This window comes from Aulostomus chinensis, chromosome 5 (assembly GCF_037954235.1).
Source record: "Aulostomus chinensis isolate RoL2024-O1b breed Wild chromosome 5, RoL_Achi_v1.0, whole genome shotgun sequence".
NCBI lineage: Eukaryota > Metazoa > Chordata > Actinopteri > Syngnathiformes > Aulostomidae > Aulostomus > Aulostomus chinensis.
This window is the reverse complement of record NC_141324.1, coordinates 8,308,984-8,329,841: the sequence shown is the minus strand read 5'-3', so window position 1 is coordinate 8,329,841 and position 20,858 is coordinate 8,308,984. Positions and strand designations below refer to the sequence as shown.

General features: G+C 46.0%; 2 protein-coding genes across 3 annotated transcripts; both read right to left on the bottom strand.

Annotated features, from left to right (window-relative positions):
• Positions 1–163: 163 nt before the first annotated feature.
• Positions 164–9,913, bottom strand: slc7a8b (solute carrier family 7 member 8b). 2 transcript variants are annotated; one of them, XM_086202867.1, is made up of 13 exons: positions 9,799–9,887; positions 9,623–9,668; positions 9,213–9,399; positions 6,986–7,190; positions 5,317–5,468; positions 5,048–5,173; positions 3,968–4,121; positions 3,726–3,849; positions 3,416–3,519; positions 2,912–3,008; positions 2,681–2,830; positions 1,576–1,753; positions 164–1,140 (listed from the first exon to the last, which is right to left on the bottom strand). In XM_086202867.1, exons 3-13 carry the CDS (start codon positions 9,355–9,357, stop codon positions 1,004–1,006), a joined length of 1,572 nt encoding a protein of 523 aa, XP_086058993.1. In that variant the 5' UTR covers positions 9,358–9,399; positions 9,623–9,668; positions 9,799–9,887; the 3' UTR covers positions 164–1,003. The 2 variants fall into 2 exon arrangements, with proteins under 2 accessions (XP_086058993.1, XP_086058992.1); XM_086202866.1 differs by lacking the exon at positions 9,623–9,668 and having other exon boundaries at positions 183–1,140; positions 9,799–9,913.
• A 1,026-nt stretch (positions 9,914–10,939) lies between these two features.
• Positions 10,940–18,441, bottom strand: prmt5 (protein arginine methyltransferase 5). The gene is made up of 16 exons (XM_086204818.1): positions 18,239–18,441; positions 17,818–17,936; positions 17,118–17,203; positions 15,960–16,094; positions 15,767–15,879; positions 15,638–15,687; positions 15,379–15,542; positions 15,130–15,291; positions 14,403–14,480; positions 13,775–13,833; positions 12,708–12,830; positions 12,390–12,565; positions 12,075–12,278; positions 11,880–11,990; positions 11,737–11,801; positions 10,940–11,653 (listed from the first exon to the last, which is right to left on the bottom strand). The coding sequence occupies exons 1-16, from the start codon at positions 18,334–18,336 to the stop codon at positions 11,501–11,503; spliced, it is 1,896 nt and encodes a 631-aa protein (XP_086060944.1). The 5' UTR covers positions 18,337–18,441; the 3' UTR covers positions 10,940–11,500.
• Between the last annotated feature and the right edge of the window lie 2,417 nt (positions 18,442–20,858).

Sequence of the window (20,858 nt, the reverse complement as noted above, 5' to 3'; positions counted from 1 at the left end):
TAATTGTGGCCTCGTTCCATTTGGTGGGGGCCAGAGGGCCACAGTCTCCTGACGCTGGCTGGAATGGCACAGCACAGCTGGTGTGAAAAAACCGTGTTCCTCCAATGACTATGATGTAATAAGTTGATAGAGAAGGTGATTCACAGCCCTCTGGACTTCGTCCTATTGTACAAGTTGTGTCAACAAGCGGTTCATATTACAAAGCATACACCTTTAAACATTTGAAATTACCCAATTACGCTCTTATTTTGAAGGCAGCAACTCCGTTCCTGTTTTACTCTGGGCAATGTGAAAGTTTGATCCCACCTTGTCATGCCATATCTGCTTATGACTTCTGCAACTGTATCTCTCCATATGGACTCCACCTTCTTCTGTCAGGTGTTCTAACAGGTGGATGAAACATTTATGAGAAGGTGCAGCAGGCAGCAGCCTAGTGATAGCGCTGCACTGCAGTAACACACACCTCAGGAAATGTTGTCCCGGCAACAAGGAAAGGTCCCTCACTAATGTGCACTGCAGGTGCTTTTCTATCACTCCTGTCATGAAAAGAACTGATGGAGCAGGAGAAGAGTGTGGAGGTGACTGGATCTTAGGTTTTCCTTGGAGAACAGACGTCACTTGGCCTTCTTCAGAGTAGAGCTGCATATGCAAAGCTTCATCTTTAAGGATTTAAATGAGCCATTGAACCAACGGGAGTCCTTCCATGTAAGTGTAATTACAGTGAGGTGACATAAACACCAGCTTGAACAATACGTACATTAAAATACCAGACACACCGTACAAGACAAAAGGGAGACGGCGATCCTTAGAGTAACAGTACGAGTGATATTTTAGCGCAACAGCCAAACCAAAAGCTGAAAATGTTCAAGAGAAAACACTGCTGCTAAAGACGCCGGTCCTCAAGCATCAACACTCTCAGCGCATCTGTTCAGTGCTCAGGGAGGCGAAGCAGTCCTCCTCCAAACAGGTGTGCGGCCTTGTCCGTTCCTGTGCATGCATGTCATCAGCCAGCTGTTCGAGAGCCTCTCTCATCATCGCCTGCGTCAACGTCTTTGGCTGGAGCAGCACGGCTTTCTGGGCTGTCCTCTGTGGACGGGTACACTACGAAGCAGAGCTTCTGGCACAGGTGGCTCATGTTACCTGGAGATGTGGAAGGAAAGCAACCAGGGAAATAATTTTATGAGATAAAAGGTTCTCCATCAAGATTAAATGGCAGTTTATGAAGACAAGATGCTATCTAGCGGTGCACTTGAACAGAGCTTGCTGCCTTTCTCATGTAAAAAGATGGTCGAAAAGCAAAAGTAGAAGCTATCTTTAAGGAACTAAAAATTCCCCACATACAAGTGAATCCGGTCGACCTTTAGCTCTGACAAACACGGTGAATCTGAGCATGTGCTGTAAACTCCTAACACCTTTCGTACTTGGCCAGGCTGCAGCTGGCATCAACATGCAGGTATTTTCATCAGCTCAAACTGAACAAAGGAAGTTCTCATGAATCTCAACAGTGTGTGTGCGCCATAATCCAGCCTTTCCTAAGAGAAGCTCTGAAAACACACCGCCAGGATCTTGCCTCACCGATTATTGTCTCAAAACACTGCGGCTTCTTCTCCCAGTAGACTCCCAGGAAATAAACAGGGACCCCCGTCATCATGATGGCCAGACCAACGCCGCAGGCAATAGGCTGTGAGTAGAGGGAGAAGACCAGCAGGAAGGCCCAGAACAGCAGGAAGAGCACTGGCCATGCTAGGCTCACCTGGTGGACACACGATAGCAAAACGCTGTGGGACTCTTCTGATGTGGTGCCTGGACACTTACAAGTCAGTGTGGAATCGCTGCTGCGTTTCAAAGTATCCGCGAGACTGGATTGTTCATAATGGTTACATGAAAGATCAAAACATGGTGACCCTCGCATCGATGGTTCCACCATGACTCAAGTATTCTACCCAAGGATGCAGCGTGAACACAGATGCTGGTACGAGTTTTTGTATGGCAGAGTTTTATGGGCGGCGTGGCTCAGGGGTAGAGTGGCCGTCTAGCAACTAAAGGGTCGCTGGTTTGATCCTCGACCCCGGTGACCATGTCAAAGTGTCCTTGAGCAAGATACTGAACCCATAATTGCTCCTGATGAGCAGGTTGGCGCCTTGCATGGCAGCCTCCACCATCAGTGAGTGAATGGGACGACACTGTGAAGCGCTATGAGTGCTGCTAAGGTAGAAAAGCGCTGTATAAAATTGAGTCCATTTACCGTTTGAGTCCATATTACCAACAGAATTGAAAAAAAAGTATCTGAAGCTGAAAAGGACAGAAAATCAGATTTTGTTCAGAAGTAATGGAGACAAATTCACCAAATCGCCGCGCCAACTTCCTCGATCAATAACTCCAAACCGAAAGACACTTATGACTTTTTCCAACCATGGTGAGATGAACAAGAAGCTAAAAACACCTTACAGGGCCACAGCATCAGCCATCTCTTCTTAATCCAGCTGGACAACCGATCAATAAATAAATGCTTTGATTGGAGCTAAAAAACACATTTCTGGTTTGGGTTGAAAGGCAAAAAAACAAACAACAACCTTTATTGGGTGAAGTCAACAGTGACCTGACTGAAAAAGAAGAAACCCTCCTCTGACTCAGGTTGTTTGCAGTGGGCTCCTAAAGCTAAAAGCTGATGTGTCCTTACCTTGATGGGTCGATGCATGTCAGGCTGTTTGTAGCGTAGCACAATCTGCCCAGCAACAGTGATGCCGTAGAAGAGATTGTTGATGAAACCCACATAGTTAATGAGGGTGTAGATGTCGCTGGTGCATAACATCAGCAGAGTGGAGATCAGCTGAGTGAGGTCAGAGTGGGACAGTGAGGGTTCCTCTAAACATTATAGACAAGTGCCTGCTGGGTTTTTGTTGGGACTCACCGTGAAAAGCAGGGCTGGGATGGGAGTGCAGCGTCTGACGTGGATCATGGCCAGCACCTGGGGAAGATGGCCTTCCCTCGCTCCGGCAAAAAACAGCCTGAGAGAAAAAGGGCAAAGATGGTTGGTTGGGAGAGCAGAGAAAGGTACAGGGTTTCCTCCCTGTGGGCACGTCAGGGGGTTCGCCAACTGGTGATGGAAGCGCCGGTGCAGACCAAGAAATATTCAGGGTGAGAAATGGACCAAACAGGAGGAAAAAAGGTCGGTGCTTAGGGGCTGTAATTGTTTCATCAGGTGGATTCATCCTCCCAGAGATGTGCGTTGATATCATAATTGCATCATTATGGTTCGTTAATTTGTCATCACCCAGCTCACCCTCTGTCTCCATGGACACCAACAGGTATGAGCTACATGGGAGCCAGGAAAAAAAAACAGAAGAGCACACCACCAAAGAAACTTCAACAGACGAGAAAAATGACAGAAGGAGAAGGGAGAGGACAAACTGACCGCGATGATGTGAAGAGGGAGCCATTGACTCCCCCGAAGGTGGAGAATGCCACCGAGAGGGGCATGATCCATGAAAAAACTCCTAGCAATTTCTCTCCAAATGTCTGGGAGAACACATTAGGAGCAGAGGGAAGGGGAGGAGAAAACACAACCCACTTGAACAATCGCAACTGATCAGGAATGTGGACACAACCACAGCGTCGCACCACAGCGATACGCTAGCAGCATCAAAGCACTAACTTGCAATGTCTGGCATTCAGGATCACACATTGGTTCAGGTTTTTGGGTGACTGGGGGTTTGGTTTCTCACCACTGCTACAGCATTGGAAGCCAGCAGCTCCTGGGGGCTCATGGCTGTGACGTAGGCCACGTTAGCAAACACGAACACGAAGGTGACCACAGGGATGGAGATGAAGATTGCACGGGGCAAATTCCTGAGGATGAGAGATCATAGTTCTCACTGGTACTCAACCTTCCCACAGAAAAACCTTCATGACTTCTGATCCCGTGACACAGGTGCACTTCTGTCATGGCGTGCTGGAGCTTTTTTACCTGTAAGGGTCCACCAGCTCCTCAGTGACATAGTTGAGGAAGTTCCAGCCACCATAGGCAAAGGAGCCTTGCAGGAAGGAAACGGCAATGAGACCAATTTCATAGTCCCGGAAGGTCTCGAAGGCATGCACTGGCTCCAGCCAGTAGTAGTGACCTGAGGAGCAAACAGCCACTGAGACGCGACGTCAAAGTTCACAGTCTGACCAGCAGAGGGCGCCAGAACCAAACACTTTCACTGAGCGTTGAACGTTTCTCAGTTTTAATTTCTGCATTTTGAACACGGATGGTGTTTTTCGTTCACAACTTGGATATGTGTTTCTATGAAATTAAAAAAAACAAAACAACGACGCAGTAATATTTGTGTGAGCTAAAAACGGCCAGTGTTTAAATGGAATTCAAGCTAAAATCAATGTGACACCAGTAAAAAAAACAAACAAAAAACAGAATAGGGCCTGAGCCTGAAGGTACTTCAGGCTCAGGCCCTAATGAATGAAATCAACGCCAGTGTGTTTTAGTAGTTACGATCACAACTCCTGCAAAATGACAAATTCCTACTTTAATACACAGTATACTTATCTTATCACTTGGATTTTTTTTTTCAGTTTTCTATTAAATGAACTCTTGCACTTTTTTGAATGCAATTCTGGTATCATAAGAAAAAAATGTTATAAATGAATGAACTTTGACACATTACTGTCTGCAGTTCTTTTATATGAGAAAATTTGAACTAACTGCACTAAAGAGAAAACATCCATTGGTGCACAATATTTGTTCACTCATGCCTGGAATAACCTGAACTTTCTGTCCACCAGCTGGTTGGATCAGCTAAAAACAATAACAAAAACCTGAGAAGTTGCTGAACGGGGCATCAGGAACGGAGTTTATTTAAATAAAATTGGAGTTACTAAGTTTTACTTTCAAGTAGTACTCAAGCTGTTCTGAGACTTGGAAAAAATGGTTGAAGTGCTCAGAAGCAGAAACAAATCGTGGCGATTTGACAGTCTTTGACTAGAAGAGACATAAAGCAGGAGGAGATCCCTATTGAGACTGAAAAGTAGGTTGAGACGGAGGTAAAACTACCTTTGCATATCTGGACGAAACCGACGACGATGATGAGGCCCAAGGCCAAGAGCTTGCCGGCGGTGAAGATGTCCTGGACACACGTGGCCCAGCGCACACTGAAGCAATTCACCCAGGTCAACAACACTGAAGGGCAGCGAGGAAGACGGTTGGTGATGACCGTCATCCAGACACAGTATTTCATAACACAGCCTGTCTCTCCCTTTACGAGTGTCTTCAGAATTGGACCTGAAATTCTAATTACAGGTAAATGTAAACTCGTCACTCACACAGACAGCCAGCAGCCAGCAAACGCAGGCTGCTAACAGGGGGGAGGCAAGAGGGAAAGAGGGGCTGCAGGATGTAGTTGGAGAAGGTCAGCGCGATGACAGCCTGGTTCGTGGGGTAGATGACCAACACTGCAATCCAGAGACGCAGGAATCTGGGAGACAACGGAGGGTTAATGGCACGGACACACCAACACACAGCGCAAGACAAGCAGCCCCCACTGAGGGACCCCATCATGACCAAGAGGGGAATCAACATTTAGAGAACGGGTAGGATTCATTCCAAGTGTTCATGGGAAAATATGCATAAAAGATTCAAAAACTGGGCTCACCTGCAAGAGATTTATGGAAAGAAAAAAAAAAAAATCACAGCCTACCTGGAAATGTGCACACATGGAATCTGCCTCAACACGCCCACGTTCACCATAGATGGTCAGTGCAAACCAGCGCACGAGTGCTGAATGATTGACAGCTGGTTGATCAGCGGTTACTCGTGGCGATTCGTGGCCACAACCTCAAGGATCACGAGTCATTACACGCGTGAGTCGTTGCACTATTCTCCCGTCTACGTCACACCGTAACGTCATGATGTCACCAACCGGTGGTGTCATACCATTCATAAAGGAGGTTTGATCGGTGAAGACGGCTTCGTCGTGGTGAACTTGGCAGTGCTGCGGCTATACGAGACTGACAGTGAGGATGAGGAGGGTCAAAGTTGCTGTAGTTGTAAACTTTGCTTCATCCACGCGTAAGCGATGAAGCCACACAGACGAGGGGGTTGGAGTGTGTGCTACTGCAGGTCCTCCGATAGCCGGTTGGCACAGTCGTGATTTTACACTCTAAACCTACAGGAACAACTATGGTACAAGTACTTGCTGATGTCACAGCACAAGACGTCACTGCAGCAACTGGACGTGACCGAACCGGCGCTCTCCTCTTCTCTACGGCGGAGGAGATTGTAATGGTATTTTTAAGATTTGATTTTTTTCCCTTACAATTCAAATTCAAACGTGTTTGAACGGCTCTTTACAAACTAAAATCAGTTTTGTAGCTTCGTTATTTAGGAGGAGAGACATGAGTGGAAGTGGGTCAGACACATTATGGGGATTAACTACATCACAACGTCACAAAGTCCTTTAAATACTAAAGTAGGGCGGTTGTAAAGGAGCTGGGCTGCGTGTGGTGGGGATTTACTGAACTCACTACAATAGCTTGACAAAACACTGTCTAGTTTCTCTGAGATACATTGTTCTCCCCGCCACTGCACATTGATGCATCCCAGCAAGCTGTCCTGGTCACTGGCCATGACCTCCATCACACGTGGAGCGGTCGGCCGCATGTTTCCACCCTCCCCTGAGGGAGAAGAGCCTCACCGGGGTGACAGAACGTGTGTGAGGATTGTGCCTTTTCCTCAGTTCCTCACTTCCCCAGACGGCATGCCGACTGACCAGGAGACACTAGCGCAGCAACAAGAACACAAACCTTGTGTGTATGTGGCTGCCAGCATTTGCTATAGACACCATGTTGACATTTGTGTGATGGTGGCACCTTGCAAATTATTTGCAACCTGGTTCAGTCTGAGAGTTCTTCAGGGCTTTTTGCTGGTCTTGAAGGAGCACACACACTGTAGTGTGTCACCATCGGATTATAAGTGCTACAAGTGAACTCTTACCCCGCCAAGCCTCCAAAGATGTCCTTGACGTAGGAGTAGTCTCCCCCTGACTTGGGGATGGTGACTCCCAGCTCTGCGTAGCAGAGAGCACCGACAGCTGTGATGAGTCCAGAAGCCGCCCACACAATCAGGGACACGCCCACTGAGCTAGCATTCGCCAGCACCCCCTTAGGACTCACAAATATTCCTGATCCGATGATGTTGCCTGAGTGAAGGAAGAAACCATTTAAACCAAAACTATTCAAAAACAAAATAACGTGTCACCCATTTTTTTTGTACAGCACATTGCAGACATCAATGCTGTGCTACGTCAGGACCGCTTCTTGTCACCATGTCCCATTTCCCCTCCTGCTTGGGGAAGTTTCCTCCTTTCTGGATTAGAATGTCAATTCCAATAAATGGGAAATAGTAAATACAATCATTAAAGGGAAGATCCCACTTTGGGGAACACCTGTTTAACAGAAAAGGCTTTTTAATTTACCTGCTGTTGATTTGGCAGAGTTTGCCTTGACAGGAGACGTGCACGTTCTAGTTGTTGAGCTGAGTTTGTGAGAGCTCCTCGAAGATTTCTAACCTTTAATCACCATCAGGGTTTTTTTTATTCTTGAACTGATATTAACTAAATAATTGCTGTATTGGTTCATACAGTCTCTGCTGTTATAAGGTTTTGTGCACCTTCTTGTGCAGCTAAAAGTTTCAGATTCCCATCTAGTTTACCTTAAAAAGTAATTCCATTCTTTAATTTATAACATTTAGCTTTAGTCCAGGGTTTTGAATGGACATTTTCCACTTTACGTGAAGGATATTGAGTTAAAGACTCGTGTGTTAGCCAGCTGACATTTCATGATATTTTGGTAGAAATTTAACGATGGAGAACAGTTTCAACCACGGTGGATGATCAGGAGTGAGACTCCCCGCCCTCATGAGTGTTCTAGGTGGACGCGGGCTCCAAAGCGCCCAGGAAATATGGAAGTGACTCTGAATGAGCAAGCGCATGATGTGCAATACTGAGGTTGCACGCAGGATGTCCAGTGGAGGCCAGTACACACGACAAGACAACAAGGCAGATTTGGAGCCAGATTCCCCCTCCAGACCAAAGTCAGCAGCCTCATCAGCTGATGGTTCCAGATCCTGTGCTGTGAGGCGTGCTGAGTGACTTCACCCGCCCTGATCTGCTGGGAGGATGATCAGGGCCGCCCTGACGTGAAGTCATAAACGTTAGACATTTATGATGAAACCCTGATTGGAGGGGGGGGCTGAGCATGCACTCTGGATGATCCTGTGTAACAGCAACCATGATAAACGTGAGGCATAAAGTGTGACAACTTGTTGATGTGTGGCAACAACCCGTGTTTAAACGCGTCTGTTGCACATGACCCAGTCAGAGCCGTTGGATGGCTCATTATTTCCTGGTTTGTGCCTGTGAGAGTGTGGTTTCTTACATTTTCTAAATCAGGTGAAGAGTTCAAGTATCTTTTAGCGTGTGCCAGACCCATAGTCAATGGAAACGGAACTTCCAGAGGAACGAGACTGTACCGAGTTATTAATGCTCAAACAAGAGAGTTTGTTTTAATGGATCGCGGAATTCTTGAGATCATCATTAGGCTAACATCTTAATTATATGCAGCACAACAAATTATTTGCATATTTTGCTCATAAAGGGGCCTTAATTGACTCTATAGCAGAGGTTGGAGCTACAGGATTTGAGGAAAAATCTAATTTTGATCATTTAGAGTGCAAGTTGGACACAATTTGCTATATTTGAGTTTGTTTTCACCTCATTAGCCACAGTCTTTGGGAAAACTCCCACTGGAGTGGAATTCACAGGCACTCTGTATCAAACAAAGACTTCCTTACCTGCAGAATCACGTGTGCAGTGACGAGTTTGCAGCTTCGCAATATTTGCACACACATCAAAATACTAAAATACTGCACCTTCCTTCCAATGTCAAACTCTAGTCGGCGCTGTTGTGATAATCTTATGTTCTACGAACTTATTTTTTCCCCCTTCATTACTGGTGGAAAGAGGAGCCCCAGAAGAGCACATGAAACCTGATCCACACATCCTCGCTGAGGAGGCTGCTGAACCACGTTTGGGTAACTTTTGGATGAACTGTGCAGTCCTGGTGGAGGGCAGAGTTCTCTGAATTCACTCTGTATCCTAAGTTTGATTTATGTTTAGCAAATATCTGCTGTCCTGGGGAGAGAATCGAAGGAATGGACTTACCAACTATTATACCACAAGCGCTCACCAGTCCGATTTGCTTTTTTAGAGCCACATCGGAGCTTCCTGCGTCTGGGCCGCTGCTGGCCTGGGAGTCTGCGGGCTCATGGTCACTACCCCCGCTGTTGCTCCGCTTCCTCGCCGTCATCCTGCCGGTCCCTCGGTGTGTGTGTGTGTGTTTCGAGTGTACCTACCGCGGAAGAAATACCATATGAAGGCAGCATCACACCCCCACGGGAGGCGTCTATTTCCTGGACATATTTACTGAGTAATTTCTCCACCGACATTACTCTTCTTACTGTTCATGATGTTTAGAGTTGTGAAGGTGGTTTCCCCCCCGTTCACAGCATTAGAAACTACAGACTACACAAATAAGTGAATTTACAGTGACTTTAGTAACCAAAACCTCCCACCTGCTGGAGCTCAGCAATTAAATGTTGCCTCGTCAGAGTTCAAAGCCTAAAGGAGTTAAGCAGTGGAGCGAATGTTTTCAGGGCTTGTCGTTTTGGAGGACTTTTGCTATGAACGCGAACTAAACGTGAGCAACAACAAGTGAACAGAAACAAGCACTTGTGAAACTGCGGCCCACCTGAATGGGTGCTGCGACTCGAGGGCAAAGAAACGTGAACGCTCCTTGTTACGTAACGGACTTCATGTTCGGTGTTGTTCCGGTTGAGTGGCGGTGATGAGCTGCGGTGTTTGACTGCCCACGTTAAATACAAGCGCTTGTTATTTCCAACCAATCAGCGCCGTTCAAAGTGTCAACACGTCTCAGGCCCCGCCCACCGCAGCTGCTCCTCCCATTCAGTCATAATGTCGCGCCTAATTCAGCTGTTAAAGGGTAAAGTGAAGCGTAAAATGTCCTTAAATTCATGTTTGTCGATCGCTTTGGGCTTACTGGGCATGCATATGTATTGTCATCTTCTAAAGACTGAAAACATTTAAAAAGTGTTGTTAATAGTTGCTTAAATTCACATGAACTATGAGACACCACCAGTTTAAACAGCTCTTCTTATAGTGTCTGATAAATCTGTTAGGGTAAACACCGGTTTATAATTTTACTGTAGTTTGTGTGTATTTGATTTTCCGGAAGACAATGGAGGCTTGAAACTGAGTTACTGACAGGTTACTGGTACGTCTGTCTTTGCAAGCTACAAGTTCATGAATGGATGCAGTGCAACACACACACTCAACGTTCTTAGCTGTCAGGAGTGAAAACATCACGGTACTTTAAAAAGTGACTAGAATTTCCCTGGAGAAGAGCATAGGCACACAGGCAGCTGCTCCAGTGGTGTAACAGGGTACAGGCCAGCAGCTGAGACCAGATGGGTGTGTTTGAGGACCAGCGGACTCAGGGACATCCATCTATTCTCATAAGAAAAACCCTAAATGCTCAAATACATGGAAGATGAGGGGCGAGTAGTGCAGGGTGAGGATGTGGGAGCTGCGTCTTACTGACCAGGACCGCCAGCACTGTACTAAACATGCCTGAAGTCATGAGCTGACCCGTTCTTCATCAGGTGCACCTCCAAAAGGCTTCAACTGAGTTTAATGTCAAACATTGTGAATAATCTGGAGCTAAATGTGCCGCTATTTGCCTCAACATATTTTGTGTGGCCGCTTCAAATGAGATTTGCTGGCTGAGGGCGACATCTATAGGACAAACTCATCACTGCGCCTTGCCTTACATCTTCAACTGAAAAACAACAAACCCATTTGACACTTTGAGCTTATGGAGAATATTACAGTGTCTTTATTGACATGGTTCAAACATACAGATACAAAACAACAAAGGTACATGGCAAACAACATGTGATGTGACCTGAAGGGTGCAAGCGCCCAGTGACCCAGTGTTGAGAAGACGGGTTTTGGTATGGAATGTCTTTGATAAGGCAGAAGTTCGGTTGGATCAAACGTGATGTGTGTAATGCCTGTTCACAACAGTCCAGAATAACATGAAACAACAACAACAAAAAAGGCGATTGCAGAGCGGTGACGTGCCTGACCTGATCACGCTGTGCCACTGTCACAGCAACAGTTGGAACTGAATTCTGGAGCAAGTTCTGACAAAACAGATGGAAAAACCTGGTTCATCCCATCAGCTTCGCCATCGCCGACTCAAGTGTGCCTACGACTGGTGGTTCAGTCCGCACTGATTCAGAGGGACCACACCACAACGCCAGGCTTAACTCAATACATCAAACGCAAATTCTAACTGCCACAAGTCCTACTAGAAATGTGTGTTGACGGTTACGTGTGTGTGTGTGTGTGTGTGTGTGTGTGTGAGAGCTTCACAGCCCGATGGTGTAGGAGCGTCCGGCAGGGTTGTGGATGGCAGAGCAGGAGGGCTCGGTCACAGCCCATTCATACCACACTTTCTTCCCATTGTTGCAGCGCCAGAATCGCACTGTGACATCATCATCCCGCGATATGGAGATGGGTTGCTAGTGTGAGGAAGGAGCCGAGAGGGAGCAGCTTAGTTTTCTATATTTCGGACCAAATGGAATTCACCGGCTGTGTAACTTACTTTGAGGGGGAAGAGGATGGGGAACCATGAGAACATTCCAGGCGAGTGTGTATCTGGTTTTATACCTGCCACAGACACACAGTTCATTGTTTAGAGCCTACATCTTAACACAACCTAACACCCCTTGGGAGAAGCAGACTTACTGAGTGTGACATCCTTGTACAGTGTGGTCTCAAAGTAGCCAGCGAAGCCATGAAGCACTGAGTTACACCCCACAGAGAATCGGAGGCACTGATATCGGTTATTGTTCATGTCTGAAAGAAGAAAAATGGCAGTCAGCATATTCCAAACACGAGGACCTGCTGGCTGCAAGTGCGTTCATTATTTCTTCAGTCTACCTGTGGTTGGGTGTGTGAAGGTGAAGCATGGTTTTGGGTCAGCCAGCTGATGGAAATTGTGGAGCCGAACAACATACGGTGTCTCAAAATGGCATTCTGGGTTTTTGTCGAGTTCCCGGCACCCTCGTACTTCATTGTAAAGCTTGGAGGAGGACAGGGGAGCCAGGAAGGACGTGTAGGAACAGGGGATGCTCACTCCATCATCTGAGGCGAGGTAAGGAACGAGACAGTGATTAGAGGTGAAAGTCTGCATGGGAGGAACAGGACGAGAACAGGTGCTCTTCACAAAGCAGGCGACTAAAGTGCTGGAGATACCTTTGAGGAAGTGCTGCGCGCCGTCTAAGCACTCAGGAGAGAGCTCATTGTCACCAAATGATCCAAGCAGCTCGCTTACAATGATGTCAGCCTTTTCTGGTGCAACCCAATCTCGCATGTCACATGACACCACTGTTACTTGATCGCCCCACTCCTCAAAGCGCCAATTCTCCAGCCTGAGTGGAACACAATTACAAACCAGGTGAAACCACTACCACAGCGACCCATGAGACTGCACTGACCAGATGATACACAAGTGTTTGTTAGAGAGTTAGAAGCAGATCGGCGCAGTGACTTCTAGTGTAGTGTTCCACTCACGTGATGACAGCATTGGGATTTTTCTCTACAGCGTAAACCTTCAGCTTCCTGTCTGCCTGGTTGGCAGCACGCAGCGACGCATTGACCAGGGGCCCCCGACCTGCACCCAGCACCATCAGCACCCTGCATGAAGGAAACAAGATCGATCACGAGCAAGCAGCAACAACTGCTGCAGGAATTCACTCACCAATGGAGTTTGAACACCTCCCAAGAGCTTTACTAGTATTAGGAAGTATTCTCTTAGTTGCTGGTAGGCCCTGTGAAATGAATTTCCGTGTTTTAACCCTGCATTTCTTTGTGAATTATCCATCGAATGGGTTGTGGGGTTTTGACATAGAGAAGAAAAAAAAAAATCATGTTTAATGACTTATCCTTACTCAGGGAAGTACATGAATTCAATGAAAATGCTTCCTTTGACATTTATGTCCCTCCCCTGTCCACCATGTGTTGCCCTGTGTGTTTCTGATGGACTCATATTGTGGAAGCGACTAATATTCTGGATGAACAGCACTGAGCGTCACACAAACCCAGTGAAATGACTAAACTCACTGTAAGAACCAGGTCCTTTTTTGGTCAGAAAAACTCAATCATCTATTCCCAGTCAGGTCGGCGGGAGGTGAACCAGACCTTGGTGCACCGGAGTTGGCTGCCTACGGTTTCAGCTGTGAAACGGTGGAGACATTTATTGGAGTGCCGCACAACTCCTGAGAAATGACTTGTTATGCCGTCAGAATCTGGTAACATTCGGAAAGTCTGAGGGTCCCACGATAAAATCCTTTGCCCACCTTCAATAGCAGAGAGCTAACCAGCTCATCCGGCTGAAGACCGTGGTGGGCACTCCCCATAATGCAGGAAGTGTAACGCATGTTCAGTTCTAGTTGCTAATTTAAAGCCTAATTAATATCTGCAAAAAAAGCCCCACCCACTTTTGTGTTCCTACCAGAAACATGTCAATATAAAGAAACAAACAGAACTGAATTCCATTTCACAGACCTTTTAATGTGAAATTCAAGTGCGAAGCATCATCCTGAGTTCAAACCCCAGTCAAAGATTGTGACGCTACTCACTGAACGTTGGTGTCCTTCTGTTCCTCGGGGACTCTGTCTAGTAGACATTTATATACAGCCTGTGGACAGGAGACGACAGAGTTTCTACAAAAGCACGGATCAGTTTGAAGGTGACTTGCCAACTTTGACCCTGACTGTGTTGAATGTTCCTGAGCTCTAAACTCAGTCGCACCAGGGCAGAGCTGAGGAGCGCGTGGACGCTAGCAGCAGGACGACTGCCATGACAAAGACCACCAAACTGTGTCAGTTGGCAGCCAGTGAACAATAAGTACACAACAAGTTGCCCTACTGACTAAAACCTTGTATGCTCACAGTGGAAGAGATCTTAAATTATACTTGCATATTTTGTATGAAGTTCAGAATATAAATGAAGAGCCTGTGTCTGACATGCAGCCTGAATTTATGACCATGAGAGACACACAGAAAACCAGAGAAATTCTTTGAAAGTGAAAGTTATCTGATGTCAGGTGACTCATGACCCGAAGCTGAAGGTGACATCAGCTGAACAGCACAAGAAAACCATTGATGCATCTCAACAAACTACGTAGTGTTTGCATGACCATGAGGGTCAGCACCCCTCCAGAGACCTGGTCACTGGAGCTACATCACATCTGGTTCTGGGTCTTACCATTTGGTACTGGGAATATTTAATGGGATCCTTCTCAAACACCTCATATGTCTGAGACTCCAGGTTGTCCATTAGGGGCTACAAAAAGGAAGAAGCAAATGTAATTAGAACACAAACAGCTGGGCTGGAGCTGTGGTGTGGAGTTTGATATCCAAGTGTTGTTTGGTTGATGGTGATGGAAGATATAAATACTGCATTAGTGTTATTTTTCTACAAAAATTTTGGACGAAGATCCTGGGGCAACATTACTCCAGAGCTGTTTGGATCAGTGTCATCAAGACAAGGAGACGATTTCTTACAGCGCAACTGTAGAATCTTCATCACTTCTTCAGTTGCAGTATTGCAAGAATTTGTTGCGATGGATTCCATCGATTGTAGTCTCACTTTCGCGGAATTACGTGAGCTCAATCAATGCACGACGACACGCGTCGTCATAGCTTAGTGCCACTTTAACACACACACAATAAACACGAGGGCGGCGGGGAATGTGTTTACAGCAGTTTGGTTCAGAATTCGAGATGCAATGCAAGACGATGAGCTCTTCATCATAGAACACCCATGCTGCCTAAACAGCGCTTCCACCCCCATGGACTGTCTCTGTAAACTCTCTGCTATGAACTAAGTGGTGTACTTGCATACTGGAATGCTGGGTAGAGTGTGAAACCTGATCCTGTCATTTTCTGTTGCTGGCTCTCTATGGGAGACAAAGGAGAGGGTGCAGTCTCACCTGCAAGGGAGACTGCAGGTAATCTTCATAGCCCTTCGCAAAGAGCTCATAGGCATTAGGTGCTGGCCGGTTCTGGTTGAGGTATTCCAGGTACTGCAAGTAGGATCGGAAGTCCTTTTCAGTGTGGCGGCTTGTGCCTGTGAAGATGAACTGCACCTCCAACTGTGAACAGAGACTGGTCTCAGTGAAACAGCACCTCACATTCAGCTGATGACTCACTCACCACATCTCGCCACTGTGACCTCATACCTTGAAGAGACGGAAGATTATTCGTTGATGTGCTTTTGACAGGACGGGGAAGCCCTTCTTATTGGTGAGGAAGATGTTGGTGGGAAGGATGGCTGCTTTGATGGGCTCCCCGAGCCACTTATCCACCACGGTGTCAGCCGGCACGTCCTCTACCACTTCGATAGCTTCAGGAAAACAACAAGGCAGAGCTTGACTACAGGACACGGCTATCACGATGTGCTAATCCTCTCAGCTAGTGCTTCACGGAGCGCTCCCTCACCTAGACAGACCCTCTTGTTGTAATCACAAAGGGTCCTAAACGAGTGCCACCTGTAAGAGACACAGTTGAACAAAATGAGCCATGACATGACATCAGTGACTCTGCTCAGGTGGTGGGCCAGGAACTAACCAGCTCCAGGTCTTCTCATCAACATTAGTTTCATCGATGCATGTGGTCGGCTCATTCTCGATCACATCTTCCCGCATGTCCTCTGGAGCCATCAGCGGAACACGAATCCAGAACTAGTCGGGTTAAGAGGAGAACTGAGTTAGGCTGTCTGCCAGCTTCACCCTCTAAGACTAACAGCACCTTCCTGTCTTACATTTGACGTGTGGTGTCCTGACTGGATGTGGTTTAGCAGCACACGCGCCAGGTTGGCATTCTGAGGGCCCTTCAGGGGGATCATGAAGACGGGCAGACCCAGGTAGGCTGAGAAGTCCAGTTCCTGGGCCAGAGCCTGGAAACAAACACATGTGACATGCAATGAAATGTAAAAAACAACAACAACACATGTCTGATGTGCTACAAAACCTGACAAAGAAGCACCATGTGAAGCATGGCGAGTTCGTTAAGCTAAAAATCAGACAGCGCAGCAGCACCCAAACATCAGTCAATGCTACTAAAGCCCCTTGCACACTGCACCAAACATGTGGGTGTTAGGGCACTCTGAAAGGGTCGCCTCAGCATTTTGACCCGCGCCCACCAACCCTCCAAGCGACCCGGGTGTTAAGTGGCTCGCCTCGGCTCTGCTTGGCTCACCTGCAGTGTGAAAAGGGCAACCCGCGTCGTTTCAGGTTTCCTGCAATGTGACCCGTTGACGCAGATCTACCTTCCTGCCACATTCTGATTTTGTCACTGTGCCGCCTGTCAGGCTGTCATTGTGGAAGCTCCAGAAAAAAAAACCCTCCTTCTCTGCTTTCGCGCTCTGACATTTTCCAATCTGCGCCAAGTTTGTACGCTTTGAAAAAGAGTCAACATTGCAATGCACGCAACGACAACACTAACGTTCGACTCGACGATGTCCACGTTGTTGTTTACCTCGGTGTTCTGGTGCACGTTTATGTGTAATGATGATGTTTTCAGCGTGATGACGTACAACAAAAAAAACACAGGCACGCACAGTAGTACAGCCTCACAGTAGGAGCTCAGACCCGGGTCTTCTGGAAGCTTGAATGGGCCCTAATGCCTAGCAAACACGTGTCCAAAAAACCACATAAACACGCGTGTTTTGGTGTGAAAGGGTGAGGGTTAGAGAGCGTGGACACCCTCTGCGGGTGACCCCCAGTGCTCAACCTGCATCGCTTGAACATAATTCAGTCAACGTTATGTGAAAAACAGACTACATACAATGAAATGCAGAGTTTGATAGCAACCTTGACCTGCCGAATTGAAATTGGTTCAGAGGGACTGTTCACATGAGATAGAAAAGATCCAGCAACCACATCTGGATTGGAGAAAGCGTCCCGAGTGAGAAACTTACAGCCTCTGAGTTTCTGCGCGTTGTCTCTGTTTCTGAGTCTGCAGTGATCCATGGAGACAGTTTCCCAACGATGAGGGTATTCCAATCTAAATGAAAAAAAAACCAAAAACAAAAGATGACGAAAAGAGAAATGGCGTCAGCTCGCTTCAACCTGGACACAGTGGATAGTTTCCTCTCTCTGAACCCTGTTGTCAACCTCTCACGCTTTTAAATACGGTGCAAGAGGTTTTTTATTGGCCCCCTGAGAGGAAGAACATCAGTGTTGAATGACATGAAGAACTGAATCTAACACTGTCAATCTAGTCATATTTGAAAATATCATTTGTTGCAATTACACATGATAATAAGGTGCATAATTATTTAAAAAGGTGCAGAAATGATCATCAGGGCATTTTTTTTCCCCAAAACCCAAAGAATCCCCGGTAGAAAAACACAAGAATAGTGGAAAAGATGTGAACCAAAAGAGGACTCCAATCAAAGCCTGACAAATGTTAGGTAAATAACGGCTTTGCTACTCCACAAAAGCATTCGGCGCCACAGGACATCAGGTTGAATTCATCAGATACTTTAATGGCAACCTGTTTCTTTTTGGTTTGAGAGGGGGAAAAAGTCTTATAACACGAGGAATCTTTGAATTCTTTGTTTGGAGGTTGTTGCTGTTTTATTTCGTTCTTCTCCAGTGTCTAACATGAGAGCTCACCTCTTCCACACAGCAGCAGGTCGGACCGAGTCTGGGCTCCGGGTCGGGATTTAGCGGGCTCCAACTTAAACTCCCTCCTGAACCTCGGGTGGAAGAGCGGCATGCACAGGAAGTCGAACCTGGGCAAAGGACAAACACAAACATTTAGTTTGAACGCGGTTTTACGACCATCCACAGAAAGAACATTTTCAACCCGTTTATCCAACTAAGTTCTCCATCCGCCCGGACTGGGTCCCCCTTCGGGTCGCGTAATGAACTCCGTAAACCGGCACAGGCTTCGTTGTGATTGGGCACGTGCTGTTAATTCACCGGCTAGCTTAGCAAGCATCACGCACTCGTATCACGCTAGCAACGAGACGCGTGCGCTTCACAAGTTCACTTCTACCCTCAACTAACCGGTGCGGGCCAACGCTCCCCTTACCCGAGTTTGGCGACCGCTGCTAGTGTGTCGGCTACCTCCGGCACACAATTCAAATCCCTCCCGCAGGACACCTTGCTCCCTGTGCTGCCGGACGCCATGATTTAGCCGACTGACTTGGTGAGACAAGATGAGTTAGCTACGGTTGCTTGCGGGAAACTGGCGCCATCTTGGATCTGCAAGAACGTGAACAACCATTAGCAGTTCTAGTCACGTTGAGCCAAAATGGCCTGGCAAGTGGCTTCGTTTCACATCTCGTACATTATCGCGGTGTACAACTTTTTTTTTTTTTGGTAAGATACTTGGAGACGAATTAACTTATGAAAGTAATGTTTGAAAAAAATAATGATTTATTATTCAGAATATAAAAAAAATGCAGGTCCTTCTGATTTATGTTTGAAGGTCGTGGTGAAGTCAGCAGGTCTGTCAAAGGATGCCCAGGCCTACTCTTAAACTCTTCATTTTTATCGGGGATTCTCTTTGTGATTCAAACCTGTCTTTAGTGAGACGCCTGATGACAACGTTCGCAGCCTCCCATTAACTTGAATGACTCTTGAACTTCAGGAATAAGATAATTTTCTGGTTCTAAACTAACATGGCAAACAATTTTGTGTAATGACCACAAATCATAAAATAATCAATGTTGCACAGCTGCCACAGTGACGTTAATCAGTAAATCAAAAAGGCTTTATTTTTTTATAGCACTTTTCATACAAATGAAATGGAACACAAGGTGCGTCAACCCCACCCCACGTTCCCAACACCAGCACACACACGCGCACACACTCTTACATTATATTATAATTAACAGGATGATAAATAAATCAAATATGCAGGTAGGAGCATGAGATTAATAAATGAATAAATGTTATATGAATATAATACAATAAAATTGATATGATAATGGAAGAGGATGGTAAATATTAATAGTAAGCTGATACAAGAACTGGCAAAACATTTTGAAGCTTATAGGCAGACTAAAGAGGTAGGTTTTGGGTTTGCTTTTAAAAATGTCCACGTTCTCTGCTGCCCTCAGGTTTTCAGGCAGGCTGTTCTCCAAACATGGACCGTAGAAATAAAATGGTGCTTCATCATAGGTTTTTGTTCTAACTGGGATGATTATAAGGCCACTGCCGGAGGACCTGAGGGTTCTAAAGTTCTTAAGATAAAAGTACATCTGATAAATAGCTAGGAAAAAGACCATTAAGAGGTTTAAAAACTAATAAAAGGATCTCTTTCTCTTTCTGGTCCTCATGCAGCTGAGTTTGAGAGAAATTCTTCTTAGGAAGACCAGATAGTCGAGTATTGCAGGAGGCAGTTCCACAGGTCATTTAAGCATGCATTCGTGTCTCTGTTTTTGCTTGGGAGAGAAACAATTGCACTCTGGGAGAATTCTTGAGATGATTAATGTTTTCTGGTGTGTGGTTCAAAACAGACATGCGAATCAAAGATGACCCCAAGGTTTTCACTTGCTGCCAGGGCTCAAGCTCCGGTGTTGTAGTTTTACATTCAGCTTCTCTCTCTGAGCTTCAGGATCAATCATTAAAATCTCAGTTTAGTCCTGATTTAGCTGGAGAAAGTTCTCTGCCAACTATGACTGGATAGCTAAAATGCAGGTAAAAAGATTTTAAATCGGCTGCTGGAACGGTGGAGCAGTGGTCCTCACTGTGGCCCCCCAGCCAGAAGGTTGTGGGTGGAGCCCCGGCTGCAGCACGGGATCTTTCTGGGTGAGTCTCCATGTTTTCCCTGTTCCTGCTGGGTTCTCTCTGGTACTCCAGCTTCCTCCACAGTCCAAAGACATCAAGAGGGACCAGGTTAATCCAGACTCTAAATTGACCGTAGGCGTGGCTGGGAGAGCCAATGGTTGTCTGTCTCTATGTGTTGGCCCTGCCATGGACTGGTGACCTGTCCAGGGGGAAGGCTGCTGGGATAGGCTCCACCCTGAACAGGAGAAGAGGGGGAAGATGGAGGGATGGATGATGGATGATGGATGGATGGAGTAGGAGACACAGCAATGTGTAATCAGCGTAACTGGTCAAAAAAATTGTGGCTGTTCATATAATCACTTAACTGATTAAAAGCCAGGTTCTCTAAAATTTCACTTAAAAAGGGCGGATTGGATACTGGTCTGTAATTATGGATCAAAATGATCTCGCTTCAACAGGTCTTAAAATGGCAGTCTTAATAAAATTAGGGAAAACCACATGTCTGAAGAGAATAATTCACAATATTTATAGCATCTTAATTTAAAATAGAATAGAATAGAATTCAACTTTATTGTCATTGAACATGTCACAAGTACAGAGGAACGAAATGCAGTTTGCATCCATCCAGAAGTGCTTAGCAAGTATAAATATATTTACAAATGTACACGGCAGAAGGAGATATATACATGGGTATATCACAGGTATATAACATTGTTATGAATATGCTATAACTATAAGTATGTGCAGGCTATGAACAGATTGTACATATGGTTATAAATATGAAAGCTATAAACAGACTATAAATATAAGTACATGACAGATAAATATAGTATAATATAAATATAAGTATATGACATAGATAAATTATGAAGTAGTGCAATGTTCAGTCCATTAGTGTTGATGTGGTTCAGATGTCA